This window comes from Lactuca saligna, chromosome 1, assembly GCF_052625555.1.
Source record: "Lactuca saligna cultivar CGN05327 chromosome 1, ASM5262555v1, whole genome shotgun sequence".
NCBI classification, from domain to species: Eukaryota; Viridiplantae; Streptophyta; class Magnoliopsida; order Asterales; family Asteraceae; genus Lactuca; species Lactuca saligna.
In genome coordinates, this window is record NC_136417.1 from 4,037,705 (window position 1) to 4,058,093 (window position 20,389).

At 37.4% G+C, this 20,389-nt stretch overlaps 2 protein-coding genes across 2 annotated transcripts; one reads left to right on the top strand and one right to left on the bottom strand.

The window, feature by feature from the left end:
- The first annotated feature begins 8,684 nt into the window (after positions 1-8,684).
- On the top strand, positions 8,685-18,763 carry LOC145031275 (Glycosyl hydrolase family protein). The gene is made up of 6 exons (XM_078979832.1): positions 8,685-9,122; positions 9,484-9,786; positions 10,508-10,677; positions 10,945-11,042; positions 17,161-17,922; positions 18,009-18,763. The coding sequence occupies exons 1-6, from the start codon at positions 8,721-8,723 to the stop codon at positions 18,599-18,601; spliced, it is 2,328 nt and encodes a 775-aa protein (XP_078835958.1). The 5' UTR covers positions 8,685-8,720; the 3' UTR covers positions 18,602-18,763.
- LOC145031367 (uncharacterized) lies at positions 14,934-16,750 on the bottom strand. The gene is made up of 2 exons (XM_078979940.1): positions 15,422-16,750; positions 14,934-15,185 (listed from the first exon to the last, which is right to left on the bottom strand). The coding sequence occupies exon 1, from the start codon at positions 16,387-16,389 to the stop codon at positions 15,475-15,477; it is 915 nt and encodes a 304-aa protein (XP_078836066.1). The 5' UTR covers positions 16,390-16,750; the 3' UTR covers positions 14,934-15,185; positions 15,422-15,474.
- Positions 18,764-20,389: the final 1,626 nt, after the last annotated feature.

A 20,389-nucleotide genomic window follows, 5' to 3' on the forward strand; every position in this document is an offset into this window, starting at 1 on the left:
ACTGAATGGAATTCATAACACTTTCCATGTTTGTTATTTGAGGAAGTTCACGGGAGAAGTTCCCGACATAATTCCACTTTCAGAGTTGAGGATCGATGAGAACAAAAGGTTGATTGAGGAACCGGAGGCAATTGTTGACAGAAAGACTAAGAAATTGCGACGTAAGATGGTGGAGTTAGTGCTTGTCCGATGGAAACACACGAATGGGCCGAATCTCACCTGGGAGACGGAGAGTGACATGATGAGTCGCTATCCGCATTTGTTTGCTGGTGTGTGATTCCGGGGACGGAATCATTCTAAGGTGGAGAGAATTGTAACGCCCGTGTTTCTAGGCTTGCCATTTTTAGCAATGTAATAGTCTAGGTTAACCTTGTAACTCAGCTTGAAATAATAAGAATGTATTATTTGTGAATTATTTGAATTATGTGATTTATGTGTGTATTTTCTTAATTTTTATAATTCAATGGATTAAGAATAAAATAAGCATCAAAATTAAAGTGTGAGATAAGCCCGACATCTTTGCATAAAGTTGTAGTGGTTGAAACAAGGATTCCAGAGATATAAGGAATGCCAAAATCCGAGTTATAACGAAGAAGCTATGACCTGTCGAAGTTCCGAGACAGAACCGGCACGACGCCAAGTGACGTAAAATATGAATTTAAGATAGAGCGATATTTAGCCTTAGTGATCTAAACGAAAGTCGTAGATTTCGTTAAACCGAGAGCATGCATAAAAGGAACGCCCAAATCTGACTTCGTATGAAGAAGTTATGATTTTCTGAAGTTTCAACGTGGCAGTATGCAGCCCGAATACTCGATTTGAGATCGAGCGGTTTTTAGCCGAAACAATCTAAATGAGAATCGAAGATCTCGTTGTTAGTAGCGAAACGATGACAAGTTAGGCGAGAACGGACGTCAGACGAAGAAGTTATGAATTTATAACGAAGTTTTTCTGTCCCGGCCTTCTAAAAATAAATAATAAAAATAAAAGTCAAAATTAGCCAATGGAGTCTAAATGAAAGTTGTAGAGTATGGTCTAACCTGCGCGTGGGTATAAAGAACGTCGAAAACGGAGCTTGTATGCGAAAGTTACGCAATTTATAAGTTCGATGAGTCAATTACGCCCCGCGTAATTTGAGTACGCCCAGCGTACTCAGTCGGATGCAACTTGTCTGACCGATACTCGAGTGCCACCAGTCGACGCACGCAGTGACGTCAAAGTACGCCCCGCATACTGAGTACGCCCCGCGTAATTTGAGATTACGCCCCGCGTAATCCCAGACCCTCAGCCTATAAATAGAACTCGAATTCAGCCATTTCTCTTGTTCAAACTCTTCACTCTCTCTAAGTTTTGCCTCGTTTTGCATGCCGTTTATACCCCGAAGCCCCGGTAATATTCCCGAGCCCCGAAGCAAGATCCGAAGCCCCGAGGATCCCGAAGAGCGTTATTCCCGAGCCGAAACGCTGCCCGCGAGGAGCCCGGTTTTGTGAAGATCTTCCAGATCTACGGAGAAACACCTCTTCTGCAAGCCGTAGTGCTGCCCGATCATCTTCTGATCAAGTGAGTGTGTAGTTATTTTCATTCCAACGCAATATTATGAAGTATTTCCTATAAAATACGTGTTATGTGTATATATTTGGTTGTTATACGTGTAAGTGTATATTCATTCTCTTCTATCTTATAGATCTGATGTATTCTCTATGAAATACGTGTTATGTGTGTATGCCTCATCTGTTATGTGGAATACGGATTGCTTAAAGCATGTTATACAGTTTTTTTTTTAAACAATGTATAAAAATGTATATTTTTATCTACTAATATGCTGGGTAGAACATGGGTAGGTAATTGGTGTGTAATAAACAGATGAGAGGCCTCGGTGTTATTGGTGTTATTCTAGTCATTCAGCAGAGTATGGATGACGACCACGGACTATTCTAGACTGTCCTATGGAACACTAGCAGGCTCATTACTTGTAGGTGTTGTGAACGACGTGTTCACCGGTGTACTCTATCCCCCACATGGTTGCCTTTAGGACACTTATTGTTGAGGAAGCCCCTCTGCAGTGATGTCAGTCCCGATGAAAAATCCTGAAATAGGTTCCTTATAATAGACGTTATTTTTAGGAACGTAAGGTGAGGATAACGGGAATGGGTAATCGGGTTTATTGTTGATTGTTGAAATTAAATATAATTATTGTGGGTTGAAAACCCTATATGCTCACCAGGCTCCCAAACCTGACCCACTCAGTTGATTTATTTTACAGGAAGTGGCGCAAGAGCTTAAGATGGGCGAACATCAAGTTGTTTTGTTTACAAGTCTGTATATGTATATATTTGTTGAATGACTTGTAATGCTATCGTTTATGCTTTATGATCTGTATTGGAACATGACATCCCGACTTTTGATTATGAAATTAAATCATATTTCTTTATGAAATGTTTTGATAAATATCTATTTTATCATGTTTTGTTTTTGGGAACAAATTCCGCATCTCTTTTAAAATTAAAAGGATTTACTCTGAAATTATTTTAAAAAGCATAAATGAAATCGGTCTTTTCTGGCCGAGATTTTGGGGATGTCACACATGCTTAAGCATGAGTTTACTCCCCAAAACACTTCACTTCTCATTTGCAACCTCAAGAGTAAACTCCAAACTCTCTCAAGTCTCATCCCGGTTTTCGCCCGATTTCCCGAAAACGTAAGTATTTCTCGACTTGATTAGTTGATATAACATAACAACTAGTGATTATACATCTTTTCATCCATCCATTATTGTGTTTTGATTAGATTTCCAAAACACCAAGAACACACACTAGTGTTCTTGGGCCCTTAGCACCTTTTCAAGCTTCTAACTAGTAAGTACTCCAACCCTAGTGTATTGAAAAGCTTATTACCTTATCATACATCAAGAAAATGTCCTAAGAACACCAAGAACAAGGTGTTCACGGTTTTGGAAGCTCCCAAAAACGTAAACACCAAGTAAGGTGCCAAAGAGTGCCCTAAGGTGCCTTAGTCCTTCACAATGCCTCGGGGACATGTCTAGATCCTTCCTTGATGTGTATAAGTCCATGAAAAACACCAAATTCACTTATTTTTATGTTTTTATGGTTTGGGTATCTCCCAACACCGTAAACACCCCAAAGGGTGTATAAATGCCCCATATTTATTCCTTATGCCTAGAATCTAACCTAGACTATTACCTTGATGAGCTAAGGACTTGAAAACCCCCAAATACCATAAACCTTATAGGTTTACGACAGTAAACCCAAAGGAAAAGGGTTTAGGGACCGTAAACTCCATTTAGGAGTGAAATGGTGCCCTAGCTCCTTCCTTAGTCACAAACATCAAGTAGAAAAGCTTTTAGGGACTCTTAAGGATTCAAACATTAAATGGTCAACAAGTGGGTGAGTTTACGACCGTAAACCCAAGGTTTTACGACCGTAAACTCTTTGTTAGTGACCATAAAACTGTAAACTCCCTAATGGAGTTTTCCTTGAACCCTACACTTACTAGCTATGCCCTACAACACTTGGTTGCAACCCTTGTGATCTTTAACACTTGAAACAAAGTGTTACCATGTTCTAGAGTGTCTCAACTTAAATTATTAGAGATAAAGTGCTTAATTAGTTATTTATATATTGATTATATGATAACTAGGCTCGTTGTGTGTGTATAAGTCTCCACTTGTCACCTAGCATTGTATCCGACACTTCAATCCAATCCACTCACTACAGGTGAGTTCATACCCATAAATTAACCTTTTAAATGTTTTCAAATGTTTATAAATACTTTTATGGGGGGGGGGGGGGGGAAATACAAGTAAAGTTACGATAGTTATTATCTCAATCACATGTGATTAATAACTATCAGCAAGTGAATCTCTTACTTTCAAACTGTTTTACTTCAAACTGTCTTAAAAACTCCTTTACATATCAAATGCTTTACGAAACTTCTTTTATACTTTATATTGTAAATTGCATGCCTAGATATGTATAGTTATATAAGTAATGTTTGAAGGACTTAGGAAGGCTAACCCGCCTTATTTTTTTTTTCCCCGTTGGGATGTGGTCTGCTAGGATATCGGGTATCTGTCCGAAGGTTGTTTAACTATTAGTTATATATCATGTGTACATATATAGTCATAAAGGTTCTTCCAGTCAATTCAATACCATGAGTAGCAGGGGTATACTCCCATGTTCATACGTACAAGTTATATTACTAGTAAACTACAATAGGCGTAGTTTAGGGTTTTACTAATACTAATACTAATACTAGAACAATGAATCATTCAAAGAGTCAGTTCATACATGAGTCATAGCTTATAGTGATGAGAAACAAACATAATACATAGTGATGAGAAACCAACATAATACATAGTGATGAGAAACAAACATAATACATAGTTATGAGAAACAAACATAATACATAGTAATGAGAAACAAACATAATACATAGTGATGAGAAACAAACATACATGCTAGACAGAGAAAGAACACACAATATAGCTAGCACATACATTACATATACCTTACATTCAGTTATGTGAGCCATTAAACGGGTCATGGCACTACCTGCCATGACCATTTTTGTATCCATAATCTCCTTAATTGGGGAGCATATAAGTTTGCGTATAGATCTATACTGGATTGATTATCCTACACCTTGTTGCTCGCTACAGTGAGACCTGCAAGTCTACGGGTGCCAAATGTCATTTCTTACGGCGTCTTACATCCTCGTTTTACTATTGATTCGGTAGCAGGGTACAGGCCGATCACATGGTACTTTAAATAACAATTGATTTAAGGTAGTTAGTACAACAGTAGTTACTTAATACAACACTACAATACTATAATATTTTTCCCTTTACATTCACTTCGTGAACATTCACACGATGCACGGTAATGTAAGAACTATATTTTTGGTTAATGATAGTCAGATTTGGGAAAATACACACTCTTACAAGAGACACACACAATTACTAGATGCCTTGGTAGAAGGCTACTCTTAGTAAGAAACATAGGGTTTTCTAGGATAGTTCAAACAAATACAAACTTTACAAAACTTATACATTACATCTTACAAATGCTTTCATACAAACTCAAACACTAATATACTTATGATCTCACCAGCTTTAAAGCTGATACTCACTTTCAAAATAACTTGTATTCTCAGGTCGCCAGTAGACAGATACCGATGCCAGGTTTTTGAGAAGATGGAGCTTGTTCAAGACTCCTATTTTATTTTGATGTACTTTTTGGTGTTTATATAACTTGACAGAACACACTTGTATGAAATTATATTATTAATGCAATGGATGATGTTGTTGCTTGTTTACTACTTTGCATTGTTGTGATATTATACATGACGTCCTCCACCCCCGAATGATTCCGCCGTTCAGGTTTTGGGGTGTGACATAAGGCATCACAAATCAGGCCACCCTAGTCCTAATTTATGTATCACCTAGCCTACTCTCTAGCATGCATTATATCACATAAAATATCTCATAACAGAAAATGAGGGTATTTTAGGAAATCATCGCTCGACTCTGGCTGATTGTACACACTTCTCCGGCTCAGCTCTCTTGAACTCTTGCTCATTTTTAGAAAAAACTTATCTCTTTTTTGGAAATCTTTCTCACATCCTCAGTTTGAGTCCAAACACACCCGAGGGTGCATCCGAATCCCTCAAATCAAGGCTCTGATACCAACTTGTAACGACATAAATTCTCAAACATTTTTTTTTCAATTTAAAACACAATAAAACTCATTTCATAATTCTCAAAATCACATATGTCTCAACTGTCAACAAATAAAACAAAATCCCAGAACCATAAAAACAATCTCCCGCCGGTGTGTACAATCATGTTGTCGCATTGCCGCGATCCTCGGAACTACCTGAAACACATAACATGTAACACGGTAAGCATAAAATCTTAGTGAGTTCCCATAAATACCACACGCAACACATTAGCCACTCGAGGCTATAACTCAATAAGACCCTCTGGTTGATGTGTCTCAGTGGGACCCTCCGGTCCCACAACTCATATGGACCCTCCGGTCCCTCAACTTAGCATCACAATATAATACACAAAATGCATAGCAAAAATAAATAGCAGGATATCTCATTACACAGTTCATGCACATAAGACCCCCTGGTCACACATAAGAATTACCACTCAAGGTAAGTATAGTGAGAAGACTCACCTCGTAAGCTAATGAATGAAAATCTCGCACTCGGGATCTTGATCTCTACTCCCCGGTCTAGCTCCTGCCTAACACATAATAATTATCCCTAATTAATATTGGCCCTCAAGAAGCTAGACTAACCCTTTAATAACTCACTGAAAGGTAAAAGACCATTTTACCCCTTCAAAGCTTAATAGTCCTCAATCTTGACCAAACCCTAAAAGTCAACAAAAGTCAACAACAGAGAGTATGCTGAGCGTTCCAACTCCCTACGCTTGGCGTACTCGGCTAATACCCAGAAACGGGGTGCTCGGCCCCTACTTGGTGCGTACTGGGGATTACGCCCATCGTACTCCCCAATTTTACTCTTCTCATACTCATGGTCTTAATCAGTTAAGACATAAGCTCATATCTCAGATCTGGACCTTCTAATGTCTCTTAATCCATAAAGTCATCGACTTTAAGCCTTTGCATGGCTGAAAAGTCTCCATTCTAAAAAAATACACACTCGTTTGACCCAAGGGTCTCATAACTCATGCATGGAGTGATTTCACCATCCAAGATTGGATTTTTATGGCATAACATTACACATACACTCAAAAGGGGTTGATCCTAGAATATGGAGTTCAAGATCTCATCAAGACTCCAACTTTATGGGACAAAACCCTAAAATGCTCATCACAACATACTCAAGAAAAGAAAGGTAAAGCCTCAAGCTTTATACCTTAAAGAGAAGCTTCCCACACAGATTTGCTCAGATCTAGAAGCTTGGACTCCAACTCTCCTTCTTCAAGGCCTTCTCTTTTCTTCAAAGCCACACAAACACCCTCACAAGGCTCGAACACACACTCACAAGCTCTAGAACGGAGGTAAGGGCACTCTTAGTGTTTTCTCTCTGGAAATGGTGGCCAGAAACGAGGCCATCATGGTCCTTATATAGGGGACTCACCCCAAATTAGGGTTGCATTCTGGGACTAGTACACCCAGCGTACCCACGGGTACTCCCAGTACACAAAATCTAAAAAAAGGACATACACTGGCTTTGAGCTTTTCCGAATTAAAGAATGTGACATACCAAATGAAGGTTTTGAGATCGAAAACAAAAAATGACAAAAATAATTGCAGTTGCGTGACAACCCGATGGTCACAGGTTTGCAATCATGTACGGTGATAACTCAAGGCCCAATATTAGTTTCTACTCAATGAAGATAGGGAAAGTCTCTAAATTCACAACCCTAAAGCAAAAACAGGTGAATGCCCTTTTCTTGTCACCTGGTGACAGATTTGTATTTTTGGTTGAGTTGAAAGGATCCAATGGACAATTGGAATTCTTTAATGTAGATGAGCTTGAAACTATGGAAACTGTTGAGCATTTTATAGCAACAGATGTACTATTAGAAGGTAACTTTCTCAAATATGTGCATCTAAGTATTTTGTTAATAAGGGTAAAAAATAAATTAAATTGTCTATATTGCTATTGGTAGCCAGGGCAAAGTACGTTGCTATTTTCCACTATTTGACCATAAATTATGTATGTTATGTCATCATCATCATCATTCTTTTGCTTATTTGTTAGCATTTACAGCCATTCCGATAGAGTCAGTTTATGAATCATTTAAGAATGAAGATAGCTTATACAAGAGCCAATTGATAGACTCTGTTATTATTTATGATATATATATATATATATATATATATATATATATATATATATATATATATATATATATATATATATATATATATATATATATATATATATATATATATATATATATATATATATATATACACATTTCTTTGAACATTCATTTTTATCCTTATAGTTTACTATTATTGTTAAGGTTGTTTCCAGAAATCCGTATGTAAATTAAAAAAAAAAATACCGTCCCGTGCAAAGCATGGGATCACCTACTAGTTTGATATTAATAGACATTATCCAATTAGTTTATTTATGTGTATATAAAGACGTTGGTCAATAACTAAATGAACTATTAATTATTATCCATACACTGTCTTTGTAAGATATGTAACACATCCATGTTTTTTTGGTAATATAGTTAATTAGTATTTATGTTATTATAAAATTACCAATACTAATAAATTTATTCGACCTCAAAATTTAGAATGATGTATACATATTACAAGGCATGATTGTCATATATAAAACTTTTATTTTATAAATCCATTTGTTACAATAACATAGAAATGATAAGTGCAGTTTGCTACTTACACATTCGTATTTAACTTTTTTTTAATCAATCTCTGATGGATACGGGTTTTGCACCACTAGGTAAGAATATTAAGTTCTAAATGACAATAATAGAACTATAGAAGAACTAGTTCCGACCTTAATTCTTAATAATAGTTAAAAACATGAAAGTTTTACATAAACAAGTTATTAGTTTTTCAAGAAAGAAAAAAGTGGGAAGGGTAGTTTGGTCTTCCTGATCCAACTTTTCTCTTTCTCTCCTCCTTCTTATATCCTCCCGCGTCTAATGTCTTCCAACAAATCTGTTGTATTCCATAAACACGATGAGACTCGGCAATATACAGCTACTCTTATTATGTCTCACACTCACAACAATACTCGTACTCACCGAGTCAACTCAGCCACCGTTCGCCTGCGACTCATCCAAACCCGCCACCAAATCATTCCCATTCTGCAAAACCACACTACCCATCTCCGCCCGCGTCAAAGACCTCGTCTCCCGCCTCACCCTCGACGAGAAAATCTTGCAGCTCGTGAACACCGCGCCGGCGATCCCACGACTCGGTATCCCTGCCTATGAGTGGTGGTCGGAGGCATTGCACGGCGTTTCAAACTCGGGATATGGCATTCGCTTCAATGGCACTATCAAGTCCGCCACCAGTTTCCCTCAAGTTATCCTCACCGCCGCTTCTTTTGATGCCAGATTGTGGTATCGAATCGGTCAGGTGAATCGGCTTAACTCAGTACCGATTTAATATTAATTTATGGACTCTGGTTACAACGCTTTGCTTTATTAATTATTATTATGCCTTTCCTTCTTTAAATACTTCCAAATAATTGAATAAAAACTTTTTGGCGCATAGCCATGATATGAAATAAACAATGATAAATTATGTTCACCGAATGTATTTTAGATCGTTCTTGTATTATAAAACGTATCATATTAGTTGTTAATATACTACTATACGTTTTAAAGTAACATTTTTGATTTTACCATTGCATTTTGCTCTCAATATATTTTAATGTATATATTTGTCTTTACTTTTTACCTTGAAATATATTTATTTTTCAATGATTATTGATTAGGCAATTGGATTGGAGGCAAGGGCTGTTTATAATCAAGGCCAAGCCAATGGAATGACATTTTGGGCCCCAAACATTAACGTGTTTAGGGACCCAAGGTGGGGTAGAGGTCAAGAGACACCTGGCGAAGACCCATTGGTCAGTGGCAAATATGCAATTTCTTATGTTAGAGGGGTCCAAGGTGACAATTTTGAAGGTGGAGGGCTTAAAGATGGACATCTTCAAGCTTCTGCTTGTTGCAAACACTTCACTGCCTATGATTTGGATCATTGGAATGGTGTTAGCAGATTTGGTTATGATGCTAAGGTTAGTATATTTCCAATTTTTCTCCTTATAATATAAAAATGAAAATACACTTTGCATGCAAGAAAATGTTATATTATAACTCGCAAAAACAAATCGTAGAAGATTTTTATAACTATACAATGTATGTGGAAGTAAATATCATAACTAGCAAAAAAACAAATCGTAGAATATTTTTTATTTTGTTTAACATCATAAAAAATGGCACTCTCAAGAAATTATTCCTTTTTCTTGAGACTTGTGCTAGAAATTTATGTTTTTTGTATTATAAATATTTGATGGTGATGCTTCTTTCCGGATTTTGTGTTTGCAACGTTTATGGGTTGGTTTTTTCTTTTTTTCTTTTTTCTTTTTTCTTTTTTCTTTTGGAGTTTTTTATATTATATTATTGAAAAAAAGAACCACCTTTTGGACTATTCCATTTTTGGACTTTTCCAAAAAAGAGGAGCACGACCCATGACTAGAATTACAATAATTTTAGATATAAATAGCATTATCTGAATCATTTACAAATATATATAGTTATATACATATCCAAATAGAAAAGCAAAGTAATAAAATATCATCAATGGAGTTTGATGTTTGTGATCGTTTATTTTTGGCAGTAGATATTAGTAACCAATCACATAACAAATCCGAAATACGTGACATAACTCTTCTTTCATGTTATTTTGATTTTATTATTATTTAAGGATATCTTATATTGTGAAAATGTAAAAAATAGGTGACAAAACAAGATCTTGCTGACACTTATCAACCACCATTTCAAAGTTGCATTCAACGCGCTGGAGCTAGCGGAATCATGTGTGCTTATAACCGTGTCAATGGAGTCCCAAATTGTGCTGATGAAAATCTTTTATCCAACATTGCCCGGAAGCAATGGGGTTTTAAAGGGTAATATCCCAATCCCATATACAAAAAAAATAAAAATAAAAACAACAATAAAAACAAATGGACTATAATATTTCTTTGTGTAGAGAGTTTTTGTAAATTAATGGTATTATTTACAATTTACAAGATTCTTTACTAAATAATATCTCTCTCAATATAATTACTAAAGCTATATCCATATATGTAAAGTGAAACATTGCAATTGACACCTTTTTTTGAGTAAATTACAAGATTGGGGGCAGATTGGTAATTCCACATCTTTTTGTTCAGGTACATCACTTCAGACTGTGATGCAGTATCCATCATATATGATGTTCATAAATATGCCAAAACACCAGAAGATGCAGTTGCTGATGTACTTAAAGCAGGTATCCCTTTTTCTTACTACTTTTACTTTCAATCCTTTAACTATTTATATTCAACAAAAGGTCCCCCTTTGGAGCACTCTCTTCTTCATCCGTCCTTTTACATATACAAGTGTCTTGTACTCTTGAGTCTTTTTAGAATTTTTTTTACAGTAAAAACTAACTGTGATCCCTTGTTAATATTATCAATTGATAATACTATTGGTTTATGTACATGAGATTCCGTTTTTTCGTTTGATTGACTATACTCTTTGTTTGGTCACGAAATGGGACCCATTAAATAAAGTATACTAAATGAATGACCCTTCTAGCTTTTATGCTTGGAATTATGAGTTTTTGAACACCGACATTCGTGAGTATCTAGTTGAAGATTAAAGTATGAATTTAGTCCCTGGACAATTCATCAAGCTATTAGTGTATATGATCATAGCCGTTTGTTTGTTGAAGGAGACAATTTATCAAATTTGTAGTTCAAAGGGAGAAATTGTCACATAATAATTAACAATATAAACCTTTTTCTTATGACTATTTTCTACAGAAATATGATAATTTTATGTTAAATGTTTCAAATTAATCCTATTGTTTTTCAAAATATCTAAACTTAGATTACATATCTATCCTTGTCACAGTCGTATTTATTGAAATATAATTTTATAATTTTCTATCATTATTCTACATGAAGTTCACAGGCATAGGGATTGGGTTGGTTAAGTAGTTAACACTAGTTCATGACCACCTAAAATCAAAATCTGATTCTTATATAGTTATATTTATATATATTGCCAACGAATTATAAAGTTATTATATAATTCTTATATTTATATATATTGCAATCAATTATTGCTTTCTGAGTCTCGTGGAAATATATATACAATATAGTAATTGTTATTTTCTGTATTATGTGGTATATGATTGGAGTCATTGGACCATTTTGGTTGTTTGGTCCAACTATTGCGCATGGCTTAACTAAAGTGCATATAATAGACATTTGGTCCATACACGTGACTCTTAAAATAATTAGACTGTTTTCCTTTTTTAATTTTTGACTTTTTGAATCTACCACCCCACATATCTTATTAACACTGTCATTTTTTTTTTTTTTTAAAAATTTATATACCCATAATAGAAATACATTATACATTCATATATTTTTTTTTATTTATAATCGTAACTTAATCATATTATTTTACCGATAACCTATACTAGCAACACCTTTATACTTCTTTATACACAATAAGAACATACTTACAAGTTTTTAAAGGGAATCATGTCTTTCTTGCCCAACAAAACAGAGTATAACAGATTAAATACAGGAAAGCTAGCTACAAAAGAGGAACAGATTTCCCTGTAATTAGGGATAATCGCAGATTTCTAGGTACTAACCTAAAATAGATAAACTAATATTAAATACAATTTACAGCTAATAATATACACGCTAATACACCCCTCGGTCTGAGCAGTAGGAGGACGAATGCTCAGATGGACCGAAACCGAGTGAAAAGGTGACGTGGAAGCCCTTTAGTGAATATGTCAGCGTACTGAAACTCGGCCAGAACATGTAAAACCTGAACAGAACCAATTTTCACTTTTTCTCGGACAAAGTGTATATCAATTTCCACGTGCTTGGTACGTTGGTGTTGAACGGGGTTTTCCGATAAATATACGGCTGATATATTATCGCAGTAAACTATCGTGGCCGTGCGAGTTGGAAGATGAAGTTCAAGAAGTAAGTTGCGCAGCTAAGTCGTTTCGGCAACCGCGTTTGCAACCCTACGATATTCTGCCTCCGCGCTAGAGCGTGATATGGTTGCTTGACGTTTTGAAGACCAAGAAACCAAATTATCCCCTAAGAAAACACAGTATCCGGATGTAGAGCGGCGAGAGTCGGGGCATCCCCCCCAATCGGCATCAGAGTAGGCAGTAAGTTGGGTCGATTTGGAGGGTGTTATACGGGGACCATAGTTGAGAGTTCCTTTAAGATAGCGAAGAACCCGTTTGAGGAACTGAAAGTGGGTGTCTCGAGGGGCATGCATAAATAGGCAGATTTGTTGAACCGCATAGGTAAGGTCCGGGCGAGTGATGGTGATATATTGTAAAGCGCCTGCCAATTAGCGATAATGTGTCCCATCAGGTAGAGGGTTTCCACTAGTTGCACTCATTTTGGGGGAAGTGTCAACAGGAATGGAAGAAGGCTTGCAATCTGCCATATGAGCCCGTGATAAAATGGAAGCAGCATAATTTTCTTGTGAGAGGAAAAGCCCGTCGTTCTTTTGTGTAACCTGGATCCCAAGAAAGTGATGGAGTGAGCAGTTGATCATTAGATGCCGTGAGGACAATGTCATCAACATATAACAGTAAATAGGCCATGTCTTGTCCCTTTTTGTAGACAAAAAGGGAAACTCGGTACTCCGGAAACCAGACTTTTTAATATAGGTAGCAAATCTGTCATACCATGCCCTGGGGGTTTGTTTAAGCCCGTAAAGTGACTTGCGTAACCTGCATACATAATTGGGATGAGTGGTGTCGGTAAATCCCGGAGGTTGAAACATATATACTGTTTCATGTAAATCCCCGAGCAGAAATGCGTTTTTAACATCGAGTTGGTTAATTGACCAACCCCGGGAGACGGTGAGAGTGAGTACCGTTCGGATTGTGGTTGGTTTGACAACGGGACTAAATGTGTCTTCACAATCAATGCCGACCTGTTGACATTTCCCGTTAACTACTAATCTTGCTTTGTATAGTTGTAAGGTGCCATTAGCGTTAAACTTGTGACGGAATAACCAAATACATCGAATAAAGTTTGCATCAGGTGGCCGAGGTACCAATTCCCACGTTTGATTGTCCATTAAGGCTCGATATTTGTCAGTCATGGCAGCGTGCCAATGTGGATTAGATAGGGCTTTGATGTGAGAGGTTGGTATGGGAGATATGTGAATTGGAGTAGTGGTGTGAAGGCTGACAGGAGGTTGAGTTGTAGATGCTCGGGACCGGGTTATCATGGGGTGGGTGGAAGCGGTTTGTGGTGGTAGTGGGGGAGGTGGTATGGTAGGGGCTGCTGCGGGTTGTACGGTGTTTGTGGGTGTTTGTGTCGGCGGTGGTAGGTATGAAGGAGAGGGGGCTGTGGGAGGGTTGTGTTTGGAGTAGAGGGATGGTGGTTGGGTGTTTGTGGAGGTGGCGGAGAGACAGGCGGGTGAAAGATGAGAGGAGACGGGTCAGACTCAAGTAAAGAGTAGTCAACAGGAACATGAGAATGTTGTTCAGAAAAAGGAAAGCATGTCTCGTCGAAGGTTACATGACGGGATAAAATCACCCTGCAGGAAGATATGTCAAGGCATCGATACCCACAAAAATTAGCGGGGTACCCGAGGAAAACACAACGAGTTGAACGGTGTTCCAACTTATGTTTTCGTGTGGCAGTAGTGTTAGGATAACACGCACAACCAAACACACGGAGGTGTTCATATGATGGTTGTCGGTGGTAGAGAGCAGTCATGGGGGTGTTGAATTTCAAGAGTTTTGTTGGGAGAATGTTGTGAGGATAAGATGCAGTATGAAGTGCTTCGACCCAGAAATGTGGTGGAAGAGATGCGTGGGTGAGGAGTGTAAGTATGATCTCGTTAAGGCGACGAATCATACGCTCAAACTTTCCGTTTTGTTGGGAAGTGTGAGGGCAAGAAAACCGGAAAAGGAGACCATTTGTTTCAACAAAAGATTTGAAGTGTTGGTTGTCAAATTCACCCCCTAAGTCACATCGGAAATTTTTAATTTTTAGGTGGAATTGAGTGGAAATATAGTTATGGAATTGAGAAAATTTGGAAAATGTTTCAGTGGGGATGTCCATAAGTTACAGTGAACAATATCAAACGGTAAAATAGTAGAAGAAGTTGAATCTGAAAATGGTAATCGTTTATGCTTGGAAATTTTACAAGAATTGCAAAGTAACGATCTAGAACGTTTATTACATGGAATAAGCTTGTTTAAATTAAGAAAATCCAAAACTGGAAGACCGGGGTGTCCCAATCGATCATGTCAAAAATCTCGAGCACTTGAGGTAAGGAAGGCTGCATTTGTGACTGGGTAAGTGAGAGTATAAAGTTTGCTGGAACTATTGTGGCGGGACAACATCTGACCATTAGGAAAATCCTTCACAGAAAACCCATGAGGATCAAATTCTATGGAAACATTATTATCAACAAAAAAATTTCGAACAAAAATAAGATTCTTGATGATATTTGGTGTGTAAAGGATATTATTTAAGTGAAGGTTTCGTGTGGTTGTCTGAATGGTTGAGGAACCTGATCCACAAACTGGCACAGAGGCACCATTACCTACAAAGATGGAGCCAATAGGACAATTGAACGAGGGTTTGGAAATTTTACCTTGGTCACCTATGAGGTGATATGTGGCACCGGAGTCCATGTACCATTGATCATCAACCGGGTCCATAGTCATTGTCTGAAGTGCTTTGCCAAGTTGAGTGGGCTCGAGAGGGTCGAATGCAGTAAGGTTGGCTTGGTTTGCTGTTGGAGCAGGGGATCTGGGTCCAGATTTGGATGTTGCAGGTGTGTCGGTAGGTGTAGGCCAGAAAGAAGACGCAGGAGGCCCGGCCCAGGGAGAGGTCCAACCCGGGTTGGTGGGAAAGGGACACGGGGGCAGGGTCCAATAGGCCCAGTTGGGTAGCCGGTTGGGATGAAACATCCAGGGGGACTGAGGTGTACCAGTGCCTCGTCTGGGCTGTTGAGGGGGAGCCGCTAGAGGGGTTATTGGAGCGCTTCTGTCCAGGCCTATGGTTGAGACGCCGTCTGTTGTTATAATTAGGAGAGGCAGGTGGCGGTTCAGATGAGACAGCGGCCATGGCAGTGGGATGGGACATGGATTCACGGGCCGATTGGCGTTGATGTTCCAGTTCAAGCATGCTGCAGGCGGTCTCCCAAGTGGGAAGGCTTTGGTTGATGTACGAGGCAACGGTATCATATTCAGCAGGTAGTCCTCGAACTAGTTGAAGAACAAGCCGGTGATCATTTACCGGACAGTCCACATCATTGAGTTGACTTCCCAATTCTTTGAGCTTTTGACAATAGGCTTCAAGAGATGGCATGGATTTTAGTGTGAGATTGTTGAATTCATGCTCCAAAGCTGCAGCCCTAGAGCCCTTGTTGTTGAGAAAAATGGCTTTGATTCGAGCCCAGGCCTCATAAGCAGTGGACTCGGTAACCAGAATGCGAACCAGCAGATCGTCAGATAATGTTCCATAAATCCATTGCAAAACAATGACATCAATTTCAGCCCAGGCCTCGTATTCTGTATCTGTTTTGGCCGGGGACGATGTCCCGTCAATGTGAGACATGTCTTTGTAACCCTTTGCGTGTAGTTGAAAGAGCTTGACCCACGAAGAGTATGATACCTTCGTTCCATCAAGCACGCGGACCTTATGCTGAATGTTGGTCACAGTGTAGACGGGATGGAGGGGCTTGGCAGCAGGTGCAGTTGTGGCTGGCGGCCATGGACAACAGGATACAGGAAAAAAAAAAAAAACAGAAAAATAGAGGAAGATCAAACCGTGGTTTGAGAGAGACGAGAGCTAGGCTCTGATACCATAAAGGGAATCGTGTCTTTCTTGCCCAGCAAAACAGAGTACAACAGATTAAATACAGGAAAGCTAGCTACAAAAGAGGAACAAATTTCCCTGTAATTAGGGATAATCGCAGATTTCTAGGTACTAACCTAAAATAGATAAGCTAATATTAAATACAATTTACAGCTAATAATATACACGCTAATAGTTTTTACCCACAATAGCAGTGTAAACAGTTCTTTAATTGATAATATCAAAATCAAAACATAACAAATATATTGGTAGCAAAATGTAAGTAGTTTGTTTTGTTATTATGAGTAAGTATGTTATTATGGGTAAAAATAAAGTGTATTGCTATTATTGATAAAAGAATGTAAGAACGTTGCTAAGATTAGTATAGTATAAAATACAATGCTCAATCTTATATGTCACACCTCTTATATTTCACTAAGTAGCAAGTAAATATAAAGTACAATCACATGAACTCAAACTATGTTAAACTCAGCAAAGTAAAATTCTTGTTTTGTTGAAAAAAAATAACAGGAATGGATGTAGACTGTGGTTTCTACTTGAAGAACCACACCAAATCAGCAGTCCAAAAGAAGAAAGTCCTTGAATCAGACATAGACAGAGCCCTTACCAACCTCTTCACCATGAGAATGAGACTCGGTTTGTTCAATGGCAACCCAGCCACACTCCCATACGGCTCAATCGGTCCGAACCAAGTCTGCACCCAAGCGCACCAAGACCTAGCCCTGGACGCTGCGAGAAACGGAATTGTACTTCTAAAGAACTCCGCTAAACTCCTCCCATTGAAAAAGACCATTTCGTCCTTAGCCGTTATTGGCCCTAACGCCAATTCCGCTTATACCCTCGTCGGAAACTACGCAGGCCCACCTTGCAAATCCATCGAGCCTCTCAAAGCCCTTCAGAGCTATGTGAAAAACACGCAGTACCATAAAGGGTGTAACTTTGTTAATTGCACATCGGCTTCGATCAATGAGGCTGTTGAGGTGGCTAAAAATGCGGATTATGTGGTTTTGTTTATGGGGTTGGATCAGGGGGAGGAAAGGGAGGATTTTGATCGGGTTGATTTGGTGCTTCCGGGGAAGCAACGTGATCTGATTAGTAGTGTGGCTAAAGCGGCTAAAAAACCGGTGATTTTGGTGATGATTTGTGGTGGTCCGGTGGATATTTCGTTTGCTAAACGTGATCCCAAGATTGGTGGGATCTTGTGGGCCGGTTATCCCGGTGAATCCGGTGGCATTGCACTTGCGGAAATCATCTTTGGTGATCATAATCCAGGTAAAATTCGAGCAATTTATTCAAAATCGTAACTCACGATAGTTTTAATCTATAAACATTTTTATTCGTGTGCCCTGTTTTTGCAGGAGGGAAGCTACCAATGACATGGTACCCAAAAGAATTCGTGAAGATACCAATGACAGACATGAGAATGAGACCACAGCCATCCTCTGGTTATCCCGGGCGTACGTATAGATTCTACACAGGCCGAAAAGTTTTCCGGTTTGGCTATGGGCTCAGCTACTCAAAGTACACATACGAATTTGTATCCGTTACACAAAACAAACTCTCCTTAACCCAAATTTCAAGCACCGGTTCCACCCTTCAGAATTCCGATTCCGTTCATTACACACCAATCACCGACACCGAAACCGAATCATGTGAAAAGTCCAAGTTTTCAGCCACCATCGGAATCCAGAATCACGGGGAAATGGAAGGGAAACATGCGGTTTTGCTGTTTGTGAAGCAAGACGGAATTGGAAACGGAAAGGCGAGGAAGCAGTTGGCGGCATTCGATAGTGTGAAAACGAAAGGCGGAGAAAGGGTTGAAGTTGAATTTGTGATCAATCCGTGTGAGCATTTTAGGACAGCAAATGAAGATGGGTTGATGGTGATTGAAGAAGGGTCTCGTTACCTTGCTGTTGGTGATCAGCAATATGAGATTAGTGTTTCAGCTTGATGTTTGATGGATCTTCAAATGGTCTGATTCGAGCTATTGTGCATTGCGGTTTTTATGTGGAGTTTTGTGGTTTGTTTTTAGAGCAATGTACTTTGTGGAGGGAAACACGAATACACGGTTGTTTATTTAACAATTCTATTTAGTAATATTTGAACCTATGAAGTTCCGTTGTTGACAAGTTAAAACGAAGAGGTTTATTAATGAAAATTAGTGAAGAGATCAAATGAGTTCTTTTTATTAATGGATCACAAAGCAGTCAGGAACATTATAAACATCAACCAACCGAATTCTTGTAAGCTAAGGGGATGTTCGGTATTAGCCGTCTTGCCTTCGTCTAAGAGCCGTATGTTTCTAAATAAGGCATGCAACTAGAAAAAGGCCACAATATGCGAATTAAAATACTAGACACTAAATTTTAATTCAAAATAAATTAATTAGTAGATAAGTACTATGTATAGACGTAACATCTACACATGAATAGCATAGATGAGTACTATATAAATGAAATAATAAGTCGACAAAACATAAAAATAATATTAGTACACCCTGGGTTTTAAATGTTGTAAGGGGTGGCATGATGTTAAACAACGAAAGTTTTTACGAGTTATAATAAGTCATGATGTTTTTTTAAGCATGACGTAACACGACAATTTTGTATATATATATATATATATATATATATATATATATATATATATATATATATATATATATATATATATATATATAAAATCAAATAAAATATATCAAAGTTTTAGAAGTGTTATCAATACTTGATAAAAAAAAAAAAAAAAAAAAAATCACTAATTTTATGTCCGATAAAAGCTTGTGCATTGAAAAAAAAACTCACACCATGGCTTGATATGGGGGCATCTAGACGAGTCATTAAATGTGTCATGCATAACAACGCTCGAGATGAAAAAATCATGTCTCCAAGCAATGCGAACTTTTTATACCCCTAAGCCGAAGGACACCACATCCAAAGTTTTCAAGCTCTCAAGAAATTTTTTTTGCATCAAGTAAATAGCGAATATTTATAAATAATTTTCAATATTAGAAATATATGATTCTTAGTCCATCCACACTTATACAATAATAATATATTTTTAAACATATAGCTCATATATTTACCGACTATACCAGTGCAAAGCCAATATATTTTGAAAAATAAACTCCCTCAACACATCATCACATACCTTATATATATTTGTAATCACTAAAATCATATTAAAAAAAACAAACAACTAAATCAAATGTTACTATTACGTGTAAAATTGTTATGCTATTGAAGGTATAACTAATGAAATATATAAGGTAATCATAAAATGTTTTTAATTTCTAACTTAAATACATAAAAATTCGTTAGTTGTGTAACCAATTCATATAACATTTTAGACAACATTTTATTTACTATTTTGATATTATCAAAAACAAATTGATATGTTGTTATCTTTATATAGTTTAATAATAAGATAATTGTTTGTATAGAATGTGAGACCTAGAAAGAGATAAAATTACCTTCTTCTTGAAGGATTTGCAACATTTGAAAGATCAAGGCTCACGTTACTTTTCTTAAGTGTTTTGCAATGTATAGTATACACCGATATGAATGGTCTATATTTATAGATTATTGAATGATATGTGATTTTTAAAAGTTTTATATTCAAATTTACTTTATTTTAGTTTTTTCATCCACTAACTTACTCGTTTTTAGATGAAGTTTTAGGTGTTGTTTGTTTGTTTGTTTGTTTGTTTTTTTTTTTTTTTTTGAAAAACTCTTCTTGACCA

What these genes read in the sequence shown, in the direction of transcription:
- LOC145031275 (XM_078979832.1), top strand. Translation starts at nt 8,721, where the DNA reads ATGAGACTCGGCAATATACAGCTACTCTTATTATGTCTCACACTCACA. An exon ending in AAGCAATGGGGTTTTAAAGG is followed by an intron (nt 10,678 to 10,944) that starts GTAATATCCCAA and finishes CTTTTTGTTCAG; the next exon opens with GTACATCACTTCAGACTGTG. An exon ending in CTTTGGTGATCATAATCCAG is followed by an intron (nt 17,923 to 18,008) that starts GTAAAATTCGAG and finishes CTGTTTTTGCAG; the next exon opens with GAGGGAAGCTACCAATGACA.
- LOC145031367 (XM_078979940.1), bottom strand. Translation starts at nt 16,389, where the DNA reads ATGTCTCACATTGACGGGACATCGTCCCCGGCCAAAACAGATACAGAA.